Below are 22,223 nucleotides of genomic sequence, written 5' to 3' on the forward strand. Positions count from 1 at the left end.
CTTGTGTAGGTTCCCCACTTTTCTATTATTCTCTTTCTCCTGGTGTCCCAACAGTACTATCTTGCTGTTACTCCAACGCCGCCAAATACTATACTTTTGAATTAACAGTGCCATACAGATAGTAATAATTTTTTCCCAGTATGTCCTCATTTGGAATAGTGCCCCTAGAGTGATAATGAAACTGAGAATGTAGTAATAAAACTCCAGAAAAATCTATTGTGTCCCCAGTAATTACAAAGGCCCTCTGTAGTGCCCTCAGTAGTTATAATGGCCACTTATAGTGCTTACAGTAGCTATATTGCCTTATAGGTCCCCCAGTAGTTATAATTCTCACTGTCCCCAGTTATGCACCTGTGTCTTGGCGTGGGTGGGAATGATGATGTCATTGCACAGCCTGAAACCCAGCGCAGGTGGTCTCAATGAAGTTACTGCATTGCAACTGACTGCGCTTTTCTTACTGCATCATAGTCTTCAGGGATTTGCTCGCGTGTCCCACCACAGTATTAAAAAAATATATAAAACGATCTGTCAGGCCTAGTTCACACTTAAGTGTAGTGATCAGTGTTTTCCATCAGTCATTGTGAGCCAAGCCAGAAGTGGAGACTACACAGAAATGCGGTATAATGGAAAGATTTTCTTCTGTTCTGTTTTTGACCCGCACCTGGTTTTGGCTCACAATCACTGATTGAATCACTAAAGTGTGAACCAGGCCTCATACATCTATTGTGACAGAAAAATAAAATGGAAATTAGAATGATGATACAAAATGACTGTTTATACCAAAAGTGATTTTATGATGCAAAAGTAGTAAAACTATATACATTTGGTATTGCCATAACTGTATCAAAATATTATTTATACTGCAAGATGAATGTTAAAAAAAAGTACAAAAAAAAAGTACAAAAAAAAAGATTTTCTTCATCTCGCCTCCCAAAAAGTTTAATAAAAAAAAACACTGCTAGAGTTGCAATTTTTGCCCACCTCACTTAAAATGAAATAAAAAGCTATCAAAAAGCTATATTTTGCCCAAAATGGTATTAATAAAAACCACAGCTTGTCCCACAACAGCAGGGGCATATACAGATCTCATAGAGCCCCAGATCAAAACTTCGTATAGTCCCCCTGCCCCACCCACTTTCCCAGTATGTGTAAATCAATCACTTCCAGGCAATGCAGAAAGTGAAGAGCAACGCCCTAGAGTTCCGATGAATTTAAATTTTAAATTTGATTTAATAAAAATTGTAATAAAAACTCGCACCTGGCCTCACCTACTTTATCTGACTTCTGCGTCAGAAAAAGTGGAACAGGTGCTTCATACTGTAAATATGGCACTCATTCTAAACACCATATTTCTCAAAGATTTCACGCCAGACAACTGTAAAAAAAAAAATTAATACGTCTCCGGCTTCCCCTCCTTGCCAAAGCTGGCTGGCTGGCCTGCAGGCACCACTAGGGGGAGCTCAGTGCACAGGAATTTATACAGTTACTGTAATCATGTTTCTGCTCCCCATAGTAGTGCCTGCATTAAAGTGCAGTATTTTAACATCAAAAAGAGAACGGAAAAAAAGTTCAGTGCAGGCCTCCTCCCCCATAGCAGTTGCATGGTCGGCCTCCACTTGAGGTACGCCACTGAAGGCCAGTATTCTTGGGTGTAATGAGTGATCATGGAGCCTCATATAAAACCTAGAATGTGACCCTGCTCTATTAGGACATAAAAGTCTTATGATTATTTTATTTATTCTCTATTCAGTGTCTTTTCCACCTTTGCTTGGTCACTTGAGGTCTGCATCTACAGTTAGCACTAACTGAACGGAGATGGACTATTTAGTTGCTGCTATGACTTCTAATCTGGTTAGTTACGCCCTTGCTACATTTAGGTCCACCTGTGTAACCACCAGTATTCAGATGCTTCAATATATGGTATGATATATTCTTCCTTCTCGACATAAGATCAATAAACCAGACAGGGCCAGGCCGCAGGAATCGCAATGAAAAGGCAGACCCGTAAGTGTTTGTATGACATTTTTTATTGGAACAGTTTATATACACTTGTACAAAATTGGGTGGTACAACCCATGGATTAAACAATTCCGTTTGCTCTCCAAAACCAAAAGAAGGAAGAAATAACTTATGAAACTATACAAAAAAAAAACATTGTAAAAATTAAACAGCTGCAGAAATGACTATGCTAGTAAATTGCAAGTTAACGATCTGCATTGAAACTGGGTACTGTAATTTCTTACCACCTTTCAGAACCGATGCTTGGGCAGCATCCATTCTGGAAGACTTGATGCAAAGGGGATTTGATCAGTTTTTCGAGATTTCCATAATGTAACTCTTGTATTCTTCCCTTTGTTCTTATCTGTTGTTAGAAGGTGGAACAAGCAGAAAATGTATCAAGCCTTTTATTTCCAACAACACGAGAGATCTTCTACCTACATTTTGTGGCAAGAATAGGATTTCACAATCTGAATACAATTAAAGTACAACTTGTGAAATTCAACATCTACTAACAGTGTTATCCCCATCACTATGCTTCCCAATTAGTCACTGACAATATTAATCAGAATTTACTGTAAGTGTCTACACTCCAATGCAAATCTTCAGAATTACAAGTCCAGTTCTGCGCCATTGTCATTGAATATGTGGTTAGAAGTTACATGGTGGCTGATTTGTCAAAGACATTTCTATGAATGAAAATTGGTTCCATAAATCTGAATGGTGCTTCTTCAAAACTTCAATCAATCTCTCGAAGCCCCATTAAGCTGAATGGTATAGTCACAGACAAATCTGCCCCGTGTGATTTCACCCTAGCTATTTGCGCCATGAGTGTTGCAGTTTCCCAAATTCTATGTAGTATTTTCGTAAGACATTAATGCATGGGAAGCAATATGTGTGTATGCTAGAAAATTACACATAGAGAAATTCCCTAATAAATCACTGCCTTTTTCCAGAGCCTGGGGTCTGTATACATGCCGAGAACAGCTTGTATTCTGCTGATGTTTTAGCAGGTCAATGGTAGGGAAAAAAACTTCTCAGTGTATATGGCAGCAATTAAAGGTCATAAAGGGTTAAATTCCAATAAAGCTTATTAGGGAACTGCTATATATGCAACCTCCTAATACCAAACTCTAGACTCATGGTAAGGGCCCAGTCACACGACCGTACAGCTTTGCGGATCCGCAAAAAAGCGGAACCGCTCTTCCGCCAAAAAACGGAACAGAGTTCTTAAATATGTTCATATGTTTTTTTGCGGACCCATAGACTTGTTATGGGTCCACGGAACGTTTTCTGCGGACAAGTATAGGACATTGAAGTTTATTTTTACGGAGCCGCGGTAAGGAATAATGGATGCGGATAGTGTACTGTCCACATCTTTTGAGGGCCCGTAGAAATAAATAGATCCGCAGACCTTCCGCAAAATTGCAGAACAGGTGCGGATCCGTACATACGGTCGTGTGAATGGGCCCTAAGGCTGAGTTTACATCAGTGTTATTTCTGATAGAGGAGCAGAACCACACAAATAACGGAAGTGACCTGAACTGAGCCAAAAAGATCCCATTGACTATAATGAGGGCCCATTCTGTTTCAGTTCAGGATGCCGCTTTTTGCATGCAGGACTTTTCTCTCCGCTGCTTTTGACGGAATCTGCGGTGAAGGCCCAGAACGGAGCCTCCAACACAGGTGTGAATAAAGCCCTAGGTCTTCACTTTAAAAAGAGTTTCACGTTTTACATAAATGCAGCTAAGGCTACTTTCACACTTACGGCAGGACGGATCCGACAGGCTGTTCACCATGTCGGATCCGTCCTGCGGCTATTTCGCCGTGCCGCTGCTCCGTCCCCATTGACTATAATGGGGACGGGGGCGGAGCTCCGGCGCAGCACGGCGAAAGGCCGCCAGACTAAAATTACTGCATGTCAGGCTTTTTAGTCCGGCGGCTTTCGCCGTGCTGCGCCGGAGCTCCGCCCGTCCCCATTATAGTCAATGGGGACGGAGCGGCGGTCCGGCGGCACGGCGAAATAGCCGCAAGACGGATCCGACATGGTGAACAGCCTGTCGGATCCATCCTGCCGCAAGTGTGAAAGTAGCCTTACTCATTGTATAATGAAATGTTATACAACTTTTTAAACTACTTTGTGTTTCAATACCTTGCCATGTTCAAGATCATTGTTGGCTGTCAAGGACTCAAAACATTCTGGTAGCATCCAGAAATAAAACAATTGTCCAGATCATGTCCAACTAACCCAGATGCATGGCTTTTTAAAGGGGAGCGCTTATTCACTGTAACAAGCCTTGCAAGTTTGCCGAGTTGAGTATGGTTATTCACCCTCTGAAGGTAAACAACAATGTTTCATTCATCGACAGCAAGCAGCGATCTTGAAAAAGGTGGGAATATTGCACAAAGTACATCAGAAAATTGCATACGTTTTAATTATACACTACAACCAGGTAAACTCCTGGAATAATGTATTTGTCCTAAGGCTGTTAGCTTTTCCGTTTCACTACAAATGCCCCATAACTCAGAAACTTGCTGCATGGGCCCATGGTAGATGTTACTTAGTACACAATATAGTCACAAGAAACTTGACTAGGCCATGTACATGAAACATGGCCAGTGTGTCAGCCACATCTCCCGGACCGAACGCAGTCCCCTGACCCAAACTGAGTGCATCATAGTGACATATCATTGTGGGTCTATTGTACTGTACTCACATCATCTGAGTACAGTACAGTAGACCCACAATCTGATAGGAACTTGCTGTATCATAAATCACTCTGATGCAGTCAGTTCGTGTCAGGGGAGCCACAGTTGGTCCGGGAGACGGTCCATGTTTTCCGGACAGAGCACAGTCATGTAGTTCTTTGAGAATTATCTCTGTTAAGTATACGTTTTTGTCTTTCCTAATATTACTTGATGGACTTATGTCTTTTTTCAACCGTATTAACTATGTAATTAACTATATAACTACTAAAAATTCCTGACCGCTGGTAACTACAGAGAGAAACAGAAAATAATATGATCATCAAAAATGATTTGTAGCTTTGGGATGCTGACATGTATTGCACATTACTTGCATTGATAATTTACTATAAAATCTGCTTTACCATGAAAAGGGATGACATGACGTAAAACTCTCCTCTAGACACATTTTTCTACTCATATTACACAATTTTCCTCTGCCAATGATGCTTCTGTATATCTGAACAAAAACCAAAACTGCAAAAAAGTGCTTTGTATATGGCTAAGACAATGTGGAAGAATTATCACAGCGTCAATGCACTGCTCCTGCACAGATGAGATACCGAATGACTACTGTGGCCACATGACATCACTGTTACTAAACAAGGTTTTCCACTGTGGATAATCCCTTTTTTCTAAAGGGATCCCTGAAAAAAACGCTCATCACAAGCTATCCAACTGCTTAAAGGGGTTGTGCAACAATTGGGGGGGGGACGGGCGGGGGGGGGGCTGGGGACGTGGTAAATCCCTCCCACTTGACCGGACCTGTAAAGAGAACCTTACCTGCTTCTGGGCGATGGCTCCGCGCTCCTCCTTCTCCCAGCCTGCAATGCTCCGCTGGGCTCCCTCATTGTAGGGTTTGACACCGCCGGCAGCCAATCACTGGCCTCGGCGGTGACCGACTCCCCTTACGTCATGGCAAATGGTCACATGACGCAAAGGAATCCAGTCACCACCACGGCCAGTGATTGGCTGCAGGCAATGTTATACCGGAAGTTTACAGAGAGGGAGCCCAGCGCAGCATTGCAGGTCAGGAGGAGAAAAATGGAAATGAGAAAAATGAGAGTCCAGAAAAATGGAAACCTGCTCTATCAGCTTAGGATTCTTTAAAAGGGTAGTCAAAATGTGTATTCCAAAGCAGACAACCCCATTTAAGCAGTATTGCATTCATGATGTTTTTCACTTCACCTGTCATCCAAAGAACCAAAATCACCCTTGCTGCTCTCCTCTGTACCAGAACACTTGTGGAGGTCTTATATAAGATGCAAAAACACTTTTTCCACTGTACCTTTATATTTGTACATTATTCCTAAACATACTATCAATTCCTGAACTGTAAACACACACATTCATATAATAATGCACTTTCCTGTACAATGAATCCTTAAGAAACTCGCCCTTAGGCCTCATGCACAAGACCGTATTTTGTTTCCTTGTCCGTTTCGTTTTTTTTGCCGATAGGATGCGGACCCATTCATTTCAATGGGTCCGCCAAAAATGCAGACAGCACACCATGTTCTGTCCGCATTAGTATGTCCATTCCGTAGCCCCACAAAAAAAAAAAAAAGTGCATGTACTATTTTTTTTTTTTAGTTTGCGGACAAAGATAGGCATTATTACAATGGATCCGCCAAAAAAACGGATGCCATATGGACGTCATTATTTTTTTTTTTGCGGACCGCAAAACACATACGATCGTGTGCATGAGGCCTTAAAGTATAAGTCCTTACTTAAAAAAAAAGTTTGGCGTGGGTACATTTTTTTAAAAAGATGTGTGTGTTTGTAACCGTTTTTATCAATTTAAATTTACCCAATGTATCTAATATAAAAATTGATTAATTGATAAAAATAAAAAAAAATTACGATTTTGTGTCCATAAGTCCTATGCACACTTACTGTGTGTCTCCGTGGTTACAGACTACAAACTTACCCCTAGTGCATAGTCTGATTCACCAGTTTTATGTAACTCACTGCTATCTTTTCACTTTTATAGTGTCTGTAGCTTAGCAAAACTACAGAATCAGAATACATACAGGGTTTATTCTTTAGTTTGTAACCACAGCAATCGCATAAGTTTGCATAGGATATATACAAAATAGTAGAATATTTCTTTATAGTAGCAAAAGTGTTCACATCCTTTAATGAACCAATTACATTGAGATATCTTACTACCAACTGACTGGCGAGACACCTTCAAAGACCTCTTATCCCAAACATTGATAGCATATCGCTTTGATATGCCATCAATGTCAGATAGGTATGGGTCCCATCTCTGGCAACCGCTGCTATCTTCAGAATGGGTCCTTAAAGTGAAGGAGAGCATACTGCGCATGGGTGGCATGCTCTCCATTCACTGCTGAGTTCTGAAAATAGCAGCGCCAGCGCACGCAACTATTTTCAGAAGTCGCAAAGCAGTGAATGGAAAGTGTACCACACATGCACAGCCACCTCTCCGTTCACGCTATGGGACTTCAAGGGCCTGTTTTGGAGATAGGTCCCAGAGGTTGGGCATGCACCTATCTGACATTGATGGCATATCCTAGTGATTTGCAATCAATATCTGAGATGGGGATACCTCTTTAATAACAGTGGCATTTTAGGTCTTTGGTTCTTCTGTGAGAATAAAGAAGTATTTTGCACAACAAGGTTTTCCAACATCTTGGAAAATCTTGTGCAGTATCGAGTGCTTCTATTTGTCAGAAGCCATCAACAGCTGGCTATACATCATTCAATTATAGGTTTGATCGTCACAGAAGGTAAACTGTGTATGGATAGAAAGTATTTCGAGAAATATGAAAGTGTAAACATCACCAATCTGGAATTACACTTTAAATGGAGTCTTTCCCCTAAAATCACCATTATAGAACACTAACATTCACCATATTAGAATGCTACCTTCCATATTGCTGTCCATTGCCGATTTTCTCAGAAAAACACTTTTATTCAATATGTTAATTAGCTTCTGAAGGTGCCCAGGGGTGGCGTTCATACGGCCGTCGCCGAGGCCCCTCGTCGCTTTTCATACGAAACCTCTCCCCTTTCGTCCGCTCTAGGTTCTTCTGATTACGTCCTCCTCTTAGTGAGAAAGCCAGCGCCGTTCAACAGATTCGCCGCACCTCATTCACCATTATGGGCAGAGGCACAAGGCTGGCTAGATCGGGATGTACGGGCCGGCACATGCACATTAAACGCTCTTGTGCCGCCCCTGGGCACCTTCAGAAGCTAATTAACATATTGAATTAAAGTGTTTTTCTGAGAAAATCGGTGATGGACAACAATATGGAAGGTAGCATTCTAATATGGGGAATGTCATGGAGGATCCTGATGTTAGTGTTCTATCATGGTGATTTTAGGTGAAAGACTCCTTTTAAGGCCTTTGGTCTGCTTGGTTACCCTCTACTAAGGCTAGATGACCACTCATGTTAGGACCAGACTATTAGGCTACCTTCACACTAGTGTTTTTGGTGGACCTGGCAGGGTTCAGCAAAAACGCTTCCGTTACTGATAATACAACTATCTGCCTCCATTATGAACGGACCCGGTTGTATTATCTTTAACATTGCCAAGACGGATCCGTCATGAACTCTATTGAAAGTCAATGGAGGACGGATCCGTTTTCTATTGCGGCAGAGAAAACGGATCCGTTGCGGTTTGCTCTCCGGTATGAGAACGCAACTAAACGGAACGGAATGCATTTTGGAGCAATCTGTTCTGTTCAGTTCAGTTTTGTCCCCATTGACAATGAATGGGGACAAAATGACAGTGTTTTTTTTTTTCCGGTATTCAGCCCCTATGACGGATCTCAATACCGGAAAACTAAAACGCTAGTGTGAAAGTAGCCTTACACAAGTAGGTAAAAAAGAAAATCATCTATGTGATGTTAATACAAGCAAATTATCAGATTACATCCCAAACATTAATGATCTGGAAGTTTACTTCCCAAAGCCATTTCTTTTACAGTGGTAGTGACTGGACTTTGCACTGAAGTTGCCACAGTAAGTAAAAATCCCATTAAATGAGATGTATGGTTTGATTGCTTCTACTACTTGAGGGCTAGGACTGGTTTTCTTGGAATGTGGTTCTCGTACTTGTCATCCACTGGTTTTGTTCTGAGCATTACACAGATGCTTTGAAAGAAGCAGAATGATGGACATTTCATGCATGAAACAAGTATTATTCCTGAACTTGACATTATGGGGATCTATGTGCCCCTCTTAATTTAAAGTCACAGCAGTGTTAGAAAAGGTTATAAAAATGATGCTTTCATCAGAAGTGGTAAAGACACATGCGTCGTAATTCAATCACAAAATAAACATGATCTCCTTAACGTCACTTTGACCAAAGTTCACTTATCTTCAGCTTAAAACAAAGTGTTGTGGCTGTATGTATAAGCCGAAACGTGTTGAAGCTTGGTTTTATATAGCTGTTCATACTTTGTCACCACTACAAACCCATTTGAAACCTGTACTGTACCTATACACCTTAAAGCGAGTCAGGATGCTGTATAATACAATGCTCAAACATCTTATGTGAACTACTTTACAGATAGACATTGTATCTCAATGATTACACACAGAGCTCGGGGTCTTGAAAAATGAAAGTGAACAGGAAAACCCCACAAGGATTTCGATAACATGATGCATGAAGTCACTGTATAGAATTTGTGCTTGTTGACGTTAAGCTCTTCAATTTATTTTTTTTCTGCTCGATGTGCAAAACCAGAAATGTTTGCAGTTTGTCCTCATTTAGCCTTTTACAAAGATCTTCCACTAAAACCAGATGCTGCCCCTGGCAGTAAATAAGAAAAAACGTTAAACCAAACCATACCTTTTTTTTTTCCAAGTTCCTTTTTAACTTTTTTTTTTCTTTTTTTACTTTTGCTATTTTTTTTAATCAGGTTATATAGTCTGGAAGAAATATTTTGCTATGCGGAATAAAGAATTAGGTGTTTCAAAAACTGAAACAGAGGTAGAAAGTGTATGTTTTTTTTTGTTTTTTGTTTTTCCTGACATTCCTTATTTCATAGTATAATTGAACTGTAGTGTAATTTTTGCAACAGTCTTCCTATGGCCTAAAGACAGACATATGATTGCACGTTGTGTAATATTAATTTGTAATCAAGGAAGAGTCTTACATAAAAAATAATAGTAAGGTGCCTACTGTGCTGTACCTCTGGCTCTTCGACTTTTCTCGAAATGCTACACAAGAAGGAATACATGTCATATACAGAACAAACTCTGTTAGAATGACATGGAACCCCAAGTTTTTACCAATGGCCTGCCTCCCCCTACTTGTGCAACAGACTCCATATTTTGAAAGGCTCAATCCAACTGAATTAAATGTTTTGAAGACACCCAACGAAGGAGGCACTAGAGCCGAGTGAAAATTGTATAAAACAGTATAAAAACAAGACCCTTGGCACTTGTATGACTATAAAATTGTCCCAAGGGTTATGGTATATCCGGGACCAGAATTACATTTAATATTTCATCCCCGTGCATATATGAAGTTGTTTTTAAAGGCTAAGTGAATCAGTAAAGGAAAAAAAAAAAAATATAGAAAATCTGACTGGCTTATTTTTAATGGTAGGGGACATGATGCCTTTAGAATTTGGGTAAGGCCTGATGCACACGACCGTTTTTCGGGGTCCGCATCCGAGCTGCAGTTTTTGCGGCTCGGGTGCGGACCCATTCACTTCAATGGGGGCGCAAAAGATGCGGACAGCACTCTGTGTGCTGTCCGCATCCGTTGCACCGTTCTGTGGCCCGCCCAAAAAATATAGCATGTCCTATTCTTGTCCGTTTTGCGGACAAGAATAGGCATGTCTACAATGGGCCGCCTGTTCCGTTCCGCAAATTGCGGAAGGCACACGGGCGGCTTCTGTTTTTGCAGATCCGCGATTTGCGGACCGCAAAAAACAGCATGGTCGTGTGCATGCGGCCTTAATAAGATACATGGGCCACTCTATTAGACACTTAGCTAACAGCATGGACTATTTTCCCAACTGTCCTTTCTACTCATTAAACAGGAACCTGTGGAGTGATCGGAGTGCTTCTATCTAATGTGAACATGGAATGGACCTAATCTTGTATGTACAAAGACATGAAATTTGTAAACTGCCTGTGTGGCCAAACTCTGCATAGTTACCCCCCTCACTACTGAAGAGGCCATCACTCCAATGGTCAGCCTCCTCAGTATGGAACAAATCTATAAATATAGGCGTCATGTGAAATTATCACTGGAAACATAAGGTGCAAAAAGTCTTCATTCAATTTGGCAAATCTGGCTACCAAATTAAATGATGTAAACGTGAATAATCATATCAAGAACCTAAATGACACAATGGTGAGGCATTTCAGAGAGTGACACTTTCCGTCGGTCTGTGCATGCAGAGTGCCGTCCCACAATCAGAAAGTGCGATACTGTAGTGGATGCAGTGATAGAGCGACTGCCTGGCATTGATCTATGCAAGTCCCATGTCCCAGTGCTCAATAACCTAAGCACTGAGAAGACGGCAATTCATCTGTCAACAGCCCAGTCAAACATTCTGGTTTTGCAAGAACTGGTTGTCATTGCTATGTTGAAAACAAAATGTGCATAGCAATATACAATTCTACTAAAATGACCCTCGGGTAATCAGTCCAAACTTGCAGGGTAAAGGCATATATGTTCATTCAGTGTCTCTTACACAGCTGCATGTAACTCCTCAGAAGATGCAGCCAAACTGGACGAAAGGACAAAGTTTGCCTGATCCCCGGACCTCCTTCCACTTAAGGATGTGTGTCTTGTGTACTGAATATACAATTGATTACTGAGTATTGCATCTCCCCTTAACATGTGTTCCCCAACCTGCAAACAGGTGAGAGTCATGGTGGCAGGGCATCCACCATATATGGTTTCCAGCCTTTAATACACTTTACGTTGATTCCTTTTGTTTCCTTTCCTCCACCATGCTCCAAAGTATAGGAAATGGCACAGGTCCTACAAAAGTGTCCCAGTCAACAGAGGTGACTGCCTTTATCCATATTACAGGGAGATTAATATTCCATCAATAATAAAACACAGATTTCAAGACATTGTAAGACATAATTCCACAAGAAACCAAGGTCAAGCATGTTCTACACCAGCTTGCTTCATACAATGTATATGTCCCAAGAAAAAACAGGATTCCCTTATATGTGTATGCAAGTGTCCTCAATTACTTGTATTTCGTTCACAAATGGAAAGCTAATCCATTGTGGTTTCTAATTCATAAACACATATGCATGCCAGCGCAAGCACAAACGATTGGACAGTCAAAACCGTGATGGTACGGATCACACCACTACAAAAAAAAATACCTACGGTTGGATGCCACCAAAAGAAACCAGGCAGCAATTTCCTTTACATACACCGCTGCAGAAGCATGAATGTTAAACTGCTACATTTCCTTTGACAAGATGCAAGAAGATGATATGTACAGCAGCTGAGATTCTCACTTGACAGCTTTGTTACTCTAAGATTGTATACTCAGATAAAGGTTGAGTTGGACCTCTTGGACCTTTTAATCATGCTTGGATGGAAATCTGTGTGGCGGCGGGCGTGCTTGGTCAGGTGGTCACTCCTCATGAACCTCTTTTCGCACAGGGGACATCGAAACTGCTTCTCACCCGTGTGTGTTCGGTAGTGGCGCGTCAGCTCGTCTGACCGGGAGAACTTTTTAAGGCAGTCGGGCCAGGTGCATGGAAATGGACGTTCACCTATGGGGGTAAAAAAGAATTACCTAAAAAAGAGAAGAAGACAGAACCAACTAGAAATATGTGAAAGCTACAGATTGTAATGTCCTCTGTTCTCTGCAGCCTTCCACTCGAACAAGCAGGTAGAGCCAGTATTTGACATCTATGTGTCAAAAGTCTTAGGTTGTGTGTGAACCAGTGAAGCTGACTTTTCTGTATTAAGCTCTTAGTGATGGAGATGTATGAAACTGTTTTTGTTGCCCATAACAACTACTCACAGCACAGCTTCCATTTCTGATACTGCTCTGGAAAAATGAATGCTGTGCCATGATAGGTGGCTATGGGCAACAAAGATAAATCTTCCCCGATTTAAATTAATATGGACACTACAATTGGCTAATGACATTGGGACCATACTTACCACAGACTATTCAGAAACAGTAAAAAAAAAAAGCAGTATTAAAATATAAAAACTGTAAAATGGGTAGGGAGCAACGCGTTTCATTGGTGGTCCACCGACTTCCTTTGAGCCTGAGGAGCACAACACGATTTGGCATGCATATCTACCAGTTGAATATTTCTTTATAGATCAGGACCTACGCACGAGGTGTGGTCTCTTCTCTGTCATACTTACCACAGAGGCATGCCATGCAGCTCCAGGGACTCCGGAGAAACAGAGCCCAAATTAGTGATTTTGATGGATGGTGACAACTTATACAGAGATCCCTTCTCTACTGGACCTGGGTGTGGAGAGTTGACCCAACTATATCAGAGACGTGAAAAGGAGGACAAGTCCTCCTGTCACAGATGGTTAGGGGTGCAATGTTGTTAGGCAATACCAGAAGGCTACCCTAGTGGAATGTTTGCTTAAACTTTATGTGAATTGTAGTCTACAAGCAATACATTTCCATGCAAGAGATATATTACCTGTCTTTTGAAAGTAGGATATTGTCATTACTTTAGATGGACTCGAAGGCTGATTAGAAGGCAGGCCTTATGTGTTAATCCTATAGGCCCTAAAACAGGGCAGCTATTTTACCATATATAATTATGAACTTCTTTAGGTCTGCTACAGCACTGTATGACATCTCTAATTCCCTGTGGTTTATGGCAAAATGGCATCAACTGAAGGGCAGGGCTGTACATGTATGCCAGACATAAACCAATGCCAAGGCCAGTTTGTCAAGCTCTTGCCTTACATGAAGGCAATGTTCATGCAGACATCCAGAGCTCTGTGTCACTTGCAGTCAGTAGGTTATACAGGTCCTTCTCAAAAAATTACCATATTGTGATAAAGTTCATTATTTTCTGTAATGTACTGATAAACATTAGACTTTCATATATTTTAGATTCATTACACACCAACTGAAGTAGTTCAAGCCTTTTATTGTTTTAATATTGATGATTTTGGCATACAGCTCATGAAAACCCAAATTTCCTATCTCAAAAAATTAGCATATTTCATCCGACCAATAAAAGAAAAGTGTTTTTAATACAAAAAAAGTCAACCTTCAAATAATTATGTTCAGTTATGCACTCAATACTTGGTCGGGAATCCTTTTGCAGAAATGACTGCTTCAATGCGGCGTGGCATGGAGGCAATCAGCCTGTGGCACTGCTGAGGTGTTATGGAGGCCCAGTATGCTTTGATGGCGGCCTTAAGCTCATCCAGAGTGTTGGGTCTTGCGTCTCTCAACTTTCTCTTCCCAATATCCCACAGATTCTCTATGGGGTTCAGGTCAGGAGAGTTGGCAGGCCAATTGAGCACAGTAATACCATGGTCAGTAAACCATTTACCAGTGGTTTTGGAACTGTGAGCAGGTGCCAGGTCGTGCTGAAAAATGAAATCTTCATCTCCATAAAGCTTTTCAGTAGATGGAAGCATGAAGTGCTCCAAAATCTCCTGATAGCTAGCTGCATTGACCCTGCCCTTGATAAAACACAGTAGACCAACACCAGCAGCTGACATGGCACCCCAGACCATCACTGACTGTGGGTACTTGACACTGGACTTCAGGCATTTTGGCATTTCCCTCTCCCCAGTCTTCCTCCAGACTCTGGCACCTTGATTTCCGAATGACATGCAACAGTCCAGTGCTGCTTCTCTGTAGCCCAGGTCAGGCGCTTCTGCCGCTGTTTCTGGTTCAAAAGTGGCTTGACCTGGGGAATGCGGCACCTGTAGCCCATTTCCTGCACACGCCTGTACACGGTGGCTCTGGATGTTTCTACTCCAGACTCAGTCCACTGCTTCCGCAGGTCCCCCAAGGTCTGGAATCGGTCCTTCTCCACAATCTTCCTCAGGGTCCGGTCACCTCTTCTCGTTGTGCAGCGTTTTCTGCCACACTTTTTCCTTCCCACAGACTTCCTACTGAGGTGCCTTGATACAGCACTCTGGAAACAGCCTATTCGTTCAGAAATTTCTTTCTGTGTCTTACCCTCTTGCTTGAGGGTGTCAATGATGGCCTTCTGGACAGCAGTCAGGTCGGCAGTCTTACCCATGATTGCGGTTTTGAGTAATGAACCAGGCTGGGAGTTTTTAAAAGCCTCAGGAATCTTTTGCAGGTGTTTAGAGTTAATTAGTTGATTCAGATGATTAGGTTAATAGCTTGTTTAGAGAACCTTTTCATGATATGCTAATTTTTTTAGATAGGAATTTTGGGTTTTCATGAGCTGTATGCCAAAATCATCTATATTAAAACAATAAAAGGCTTGAACTACTTGGCTTGGTGTGTAATGAATCTAAAATATATGAAAGTCTAATGTTTATCAGTACATTACAGAAAATAATGAACTTTATCACAATATGCTAATTTTTTTAGAAGGACCTGTATATGTAAATCATTAATTTGGCATACATAGCAGTCTTCTGACAATGTAGATGTGACAATTTAATGAGGAATAAGGAGCACATCATAGAGAGCTCTCTTTTATTTCCAGCAGCATAGCAGAATTTCATTTCCTAGGAAACTAGCATGAGCACAGTTTTCTCATCCAGTCCCCTATCACAATGACTTTCTTTTAGAGTACACTATAATGAGATGTGACATCAGGGTGCACACAGAGGTACAGGGGATTAACAGCACAAATTCAAATGTGGCCCCTAACTGGCGCTATTAATACTAACACACCTCTAACCATCTGAGAATGGAAGATTTGGGGCTTCCCCCTTTTCCTTTCCGGGATCCTTGGGATAATTCTCCACATCTAGTGTTTTTGGACCTGCACAGGTTCTCACCACTTATTAAAATAAGGTATACAACTCACCGGGGCCCGAAGCAGCAGCTTGGGCTGTTTCTATGGTATGTATTCTTTTGTCCGACACAATAAGGTCCCTTTACCTACAGTGGTTATACTGTAGGATGAAGACATCTCACATGATCACTCAAGTGGGTTAATACATTGAGGTCACTTGAGGTAAAAGTGCCAATACCAAGTCTCCTTTGGGCAGGAAACATGATTCACAAATCAAGCAGTGGTTCCTGTCTGTAATTTTTCTTTTTAAGGATAGAATATTTCAGTTTTAAGTGCTCTGCATTAAGACATGTCAACTAAAAGAGAATAGTGTGTCCTAGACTGAACCCATCACTTAAAGGCACATGCCAACCAACGCTCCTACACAGTGTTATGCTCAATGTAGAGCCTGAGGGGGAGGAACATGACATACAGCCCTTTTAATTACAGTTGTTATACTGTAGGATAAAGACATCTCGAATGGTCACTAAAGGGGGTTAGCACAATAAGGTTACAGATTCAGAGAACACCAAAGCTAGAATTTGTGTCATGCTTCTCCTCCTCAGGCACTGTTCTGTTTGAAGGGAATCTGTCAGTAGTTTTGACCATGCTAAAATGCTGACAGCACTAGGTAGGGGCTGGGGAGAGCAGGACAAATATATTTTGTGGAACTTTTATTATCAGGAGTAGTGTGGATATGGAGTTTTATTTTGACAGATTCTGTTCATTCAAGTGTCCAGGATGAGGAGCTTCACAATGAAGTGCTCTCTGCATTCAGCTGCTTTACAGCCCCTCCCTAAATCACAGCTGTAGTGGTCTCCAAGTTGGATGCTACATCAGTCATGCAGAGGGGCGTGCCTATGAAGCAGCTCACTGCAGAGAACAGGGTGCAATTTACAGTAAAGCTCCACCTCAAATGCACTTAAGGAGCAGAGTTTGACAGAATTAAACTTCATATGCCCACTACTCCTGATGAGAAAAGCTCCACAAAGAAAATGTTTGTACTGCTCTCCCCTGCCCATATCTAGTGCTGGCAGACGTTTTCCATGGTGAAAACTGCTGACAGATTCCCTTTAAACTATCTGAGGTATACACAGAGGAGGGGGGGCTATGGCACCTTGGAAACAATCGATTCTATTCCTTGTAGGAGAAAAGGACCACATGACCCTCAACTGCTCCTCTTTGTTTGCTAATGTGAACAGATGGACCCAAGCCTCAAGTTCACTCCCTCTGGAAAAGATGACTGATGATGACTGTAGGTAGTAGTGTTGGACACAACTAGATAGCTAAATAGCATAGATCAGTTCCATCTATTCAGATATAACAATGCTGAAGCTGCAGACATATCCATCAAAAGCTGGTGAGAAGAAGGGGTGGCCTCGTGTGATGTCACTTGCAGCCATAAACCTGGATTTCTTACTGTATTCTGCATGGAGAATTCTGCACCCACAGCTCTGAGAGAACTTCTATGGGCGGAGAGGCCGGTGTAAGTGTGTGCCCTGTACTTTTCCAGGCACGCCCAGTCCTCACCCTTTCCTGACTGTAACCAATTATGCCTATGAAAACAAAAGAATACCGACTTAGGGTTCAATTGGATCTCTGCCTTCAACAAGAATCTCTCAGCACCCCGCCCCCATCCAACAAAAAGAAAAAAAAATGCCTGCTACAAACATAAATCTTGTAAAATCTAACCATATGCATTATAAGTACAAAGGTTACATGACAAATGCAATGCCACCCTCAGACAGGTCTCCATGGCATCATTAGCAGGTTCTTGCAAGGTGCCTGCAAAGTCATCCATGCCAATTGAAATGCAGATGAAGGCAGAGGCTTGTAGCTGAAACCACAAATTGCACACTTTGTCATGGCATCATCTACCACACCTTTAAGCCCACAGATGGCATATGGGGCATGCCCACACTTGGGATATGAATCACTGAGTTTGTTTTGCAATGTAAGCTAAATAAGGGCAATGAGCTGGAGACATAATGCAGATCTGTGACGTTCCCTCACGTTATCGGGGTGTTAATATCCCCTGAAGGTAGAAATATTGAGGCGTAGTATTGGAGGTCATTGTGATTCAGCTGCTGTAGGAGATGGGGCGTCTGCGATACACTATATGCTGTCTGAGAGCAGGCGGTGCAGCAGCAGAAACACAATCGCCTCAGTCTCAGTGGAAGAGGTAATCTGAGGTCAGCTCGTTGGTATGGAAGTGCGGAAGCAGATAATGAAGAATGCGATTAGACAGCTCGCTCGTACCCCTGCTGGCTCTTAATCAAACAAGAGGCAAAAAAAAGAGATACAAACACAAAACCCACCAGATTGGCTCATACAGAGATTATAAACCTGCTCAATCTAAAAATATCCTCCTAATCTAGACACATAGCAGAATCGAAATCGGTAATCTACATAGAAGATCTAGATGGCATCAAGATATTAGGTGGCATCTAGCCCCGTACTTCCAAACCCGAGGGGGTTCCTACAAGTACCCAACTTTGGTTCTAGGGTAATTGTACAAAGTGAACTCAGTTGATCCTTCTTGGATAACTTATTCGTAGGCACCGGGCACTTTCATGCCCTTTTCTAAATGTCTACACTCAATGGGTGGCACCGTACCCAGGTGAATGTTGCTTGTTGTGTGACGTCAAGCTGCAAAACACGTGGAAATGGTAGCCACCCACCGGTTGGCTGGATTACAAAAATAGGCGTGACCGAAGGGGTGTGTCCCGAGTCGACGGGAACCATCTCCTCTAAACCTCACAACACATCGCCACAATCCACGTTGCCAAAAGCATGTACTGACTCACAACTCTTGGGTCAAGATGGCACAAGGGAGGGCACTGAGAATACCACCCACTAATGAGTGGATTCGGACTTCATAAACTTTATATCGAGGGCAGGAGACTCCGCTAGTCATGGTTGGCATACATTTCAAGGGGGTGTACCCGTGGAAGTGGTCCTGTGGTGAAGGAAAACCTACTTAGAGGCTTGAGATGGCACGTTTAAAGGGCACCTTTAAGTCAATGGCACAAATTCTACCGTTCTAGAGTCTACATTCACTGAAGGAAAAGGTGAACTCGTGAAAACTCATTTGCATGTTTCTATGAGGATTTCACACCCGGCGCTGTCTAGCTTTCAGGAACTGCAAATGTAGTAACCCTTAACATTTCAAGGCAAGCTCTACAGTGTTGGCTAAACCAAGGCATTATGCAGCAGTGCCATGGCATGCCCCAAGCTGTCAGTGTGAACATGTGTCTAGGCAATGGCAGCCATGGTCTGAGTGACACCATAGTGGCTGGAGGTACTGACCTGTGTGCACTCTGTAATGGGCTTTGAGGTGGGAGGATTTGCCATACACTTTGCCACAGCCAGTATAAGGACACCTGTGCCTCTTCTCACTGGAGGACCCAGCGGGGCGTGGCGGGGAGCTGGGCGTGTCCGGGCTGGGTGGGCGTGGCTGCGCAGAGTCTGGCTCGGGGCTGTAGTCCGTATGGCTGGGAGTAGTGCTGCTGCTGCTATAGCTGTGGCCGGACTCTGTGGTCACGTCACTGTCCGAGCTGAGCTCCTCGTCGCTGTACACGGGGGAGGGCAGCGGCCGGTACTTGTTTAACTCCAGCAAGCTGGTGGCTATAGTCAGCAGGGTGCAGTAGTCCTTCCAGGCGTCCCCCGGGCCGTCGTGGTGCTCCTTGGTCACCCCTTGCTCGGGCATTGTCCGCAGGTGCAGGCTCTGCTCTTGCTCGGTCATCTTGCGCAGGTCTGCAGGTGTTTGCTGGGCTTCCAGGGGCTGCGCTCCCTTCACCTCCTGGCCCTCAGGGTGGTGAGCGCGGTTGGAGATGGACACCAGGCACTGAGCAGCTACGAAGTCCATGTAGGCGACAGCTGTCATTGCAGGCGGGCGGAGGAGAGGTGGTCTGTCGGCGCTCTCGGAGTCGTGCGTCTCCTGCAGCTGCTCTCAGTGTGTGCAGCCCCTCATCTTCAGCAGACAGCACTAGTCTGGGACCTCCCCACTGCTAGTACACAATGCCCCTCCTGTGTCTGCAGCACACTTTCCCAAACTTACACAAGGCAAGCATCCCACACGTGGCAAGCTCCGGGACTGCTGCTAGCACAGGAGCATTGTCTGCCCGCTCTCAGGTGGCCACAGGGCGCTTTGTCTCCCTCCCTGTCCCCCGTGCACTCATCCTCCTCAGTCATCCAGAGAGTGTGATGAAATCTCAGACAAAGCTCTATATGAGTCTCCCCCTCCCGGCTCTAACTCTCAGGGTTCAGGCATTCTCCTGCTCAGTAACAATTTAACAGAACCCCCGCGTCACAATGGGATGCAGCTCCCATAGGTTCTAATGGAAGGGGACATTCTATTCTGTTTACCTCCGTCCCTCTTCCAATCAGGGCGCCCCTCCCGGCCAGGGGCGGGGTAGCAGCCGGAGTGGCGACCAATCACGTCCCAGGCCCTGTTTCCAGCGTGCTACTCCGCCAGACACACATACACACACTTACAGACGGGCACACAGCTGGCTCTTAAAAGGGCAACGCTTCCCCAGCTGTCCTCATTCTCAGGGTGTTACCTCTCGTCACCGCTGAGGTTTGGAAAATCTGACTTCTCCATCATCGGGATTAGTCAGCTGTAAAGGGACTGGGGCAGTAATAATGGCGAGAAGCACAGGGTAGTCTCCTTTACAAACTTCCAGTCCTCAAGTGAACCTGTCACCGGGAGGAGCCGTGTGATACCTTGCATCTTACGGATTGTCTAGTAATGCTGGAGGAGGGGGGCATGTGTGCCCATTGTCTAGTAATGCTGGAAGAGGGGGCTTGTGTGCCCGATGTCTAGTAATGCTGGAAGAGGGGGCATGTGTGCCCATTGTCTAGTAATGCTGGAGGAGGGGGGCATGTGTGCCCATTGTCTAGTAATGCTGGAGGAGGGGGGCATGTGTGCCCATTGTCTAGTAATGCTGGAAGAGGGGGCATGTGTGCCCATTGTCTAGTAATGCTGGAGGAGGGGGGCATGTGTGCCCATTGTCTAGTAATGCTGGAAGAGGGGGCTTGTGTGCCCGATGTCTAGTAATGCTGGAAGAGGGGGCATGTGTGCCCATTGTCTAGTAATGCTGGAAGAGGGGGCATGTGTGCCCATTGTCTAGTAATGCTGGAGGAGGGGGGCATGTGTGCCCATTGTCTAGTAATGCTGGAAGAGGGGGCATGTGTGCCCGATGTCTAGTAATGCTGGAAGAGGGGGCATGTGTGCCCATTGTCTAGTAGTACTGGAAGAGGGGCATGTGTGCCCATTGTCTAGTAATACTTGAAGAGGGGGGCACCTGTGCCCATTGTCTAGTAATACTGGAAGAGGGGGGCATGTGTGCCCATTGTCTAGTAATGCTGGAAGAGGGGGGCACCTGTGCCCATTGTCTAGTAATACTTGAAGAGGGGGGCACCTGTGCCCATTGTCTAGTAATACTGGAAGAGGAGGGCATGTGTGCCCATTGTCTAGTAATGCTGGAAGAGGGGGGCACCTGTGCCCATTGTCTAGTAATACTGGAAGAGGGGGGCATGTGTGCCCATTGTCTAGTAATGCTGGAAGAGGGGGCATGTGTGCCCATTGTCTAGTAATGCTGGAAGAGGGGGCATGTGTGCCAATTGTCTAGTAATGCTGGAAGAGGGGGGCATGTGTGCCCATTGTCTATTAATGCTGGAAGAGGGGGCATGTGTGCCCATTGTCTAGTAATAGTGGAAGAGGGGGGCATGTGTGCCCATTGTCTAGTAATACTGGAAGAGGGGGCATGTGTGCCCATTTTCTAGTAATACTGGAAGAGGGGGGCATGTGTGCCCATTGTCTAGTAATGCTGGAAGAGGGGGGCACCTGTGCCCATTGTCTAGTAATACTGGAAGAGGGGGGCATGTGTGCCCATTGTCTAGTAATGCTGGAAGAGGGGGGCATGTGTGCCCATTGTCTAGTAATACTGGAAGAGGGGGGCATGTGTGCCCATTGTCTAGTAATGCTGGGAGAGGGGGGCACCTGTGCCCATTGTCTAATAATACTGGAAGAGGGGGGCATGTGTGCCCATTGTCTAGTAATGCTGGAAGAGGGGGGCACCTGTGCCCATTGTCTAGTAATGCTGGAAGAGGGGGGCATGTGTGCCCACTGTCTAGTAATGCTGGAAGAGGGGGCATGTGTGCCCATTGTCTAGTAATGCTGGAAGAGGGGGCATGTGTGCCCATTGTCTAGTAATGCTGGAAGGGGGAGGGCATGTGTGCCCATTGTCTAGTTATACTGGAAGAGGGGGGTATGTGTGCCTATTGTCTAGATTTGGGGGGTACTATCTCTCCTTGGGGAGAGAGCGCCTTAATCGGCGTGAGGAGACTTATAGGCCATACATGCTCCATACATACAGCCCACTAGCATGCTCCTCAGTGACATACTAGGCCCAGGCCTCAATGCTCACTTTTGAGCAGGTCCAAAGGCACCAAACATATGCTTTTAAGGAAGCACTTTTGGCCCATTTCCAGGTTCTATAATACAAAGCTTCTGGTGCCACAATGGAC

At 44.0% G+C, this 22,223-nt stretch overlaps 1 protein-coding gene across 2 annotated transcripts; it reads right to left on the reverse strand.

Annotated features, from left to right (window-relative positions):
• Window positions 1–10,566: 10,566 nt before the first annotated feature.
• KLF9 (Kruppel like factor 9) lies at window positions 10,567–20,145 on the reverse strand. Of its 2 annotated transcripts, XM_044272897.1 has the most exons (3): window positions 18,999–20,145; window positions 17,110–17,245; window positions 12,354–12,482 (listed from the first exon to the last, which is right to left on the reverse strand). In XM_044272897.1, exons 1-3 carry the CDS (start codon window positions 19,573–19,575, stop codon window positions 12,479–12,481), a joined length of 717 nt encoding a protein of 238 aa, XP_044128832.1. In that variant the 5' UTR covers window positions 19,576–20,145; the 3' UTR covers window positions 12,354–12,478. The 2 variants fall into 2 exon arrangements, with proteins under 2 accessions (XP_044128823.1, XP_044128832.1); XM_044272888.1 differs by lacking the exon at window positions 17,110–17,245 and having other exon boundaries at window positions 10,567–12,482; window positions 18,999–20,046.
• Between the last annotated feature and the right edge of the window lie 2,078 nt (window positions 20,146–22,223).

This window comes from Bufo gargarizans, chromosome 1 (genome assembly GCF_014858855.1).
Source record: "Bufo gargarizans isolate SCDJY-AF-19 chromosome 1, ASM1485885v1, whole genome shotgun sequence".
Taxonomy (NCBI): Eukaryota; Metazoa; Chordata; class Amphibia; order Anura; family Bufonidae; genus Bufo; species Bufo gargarizans.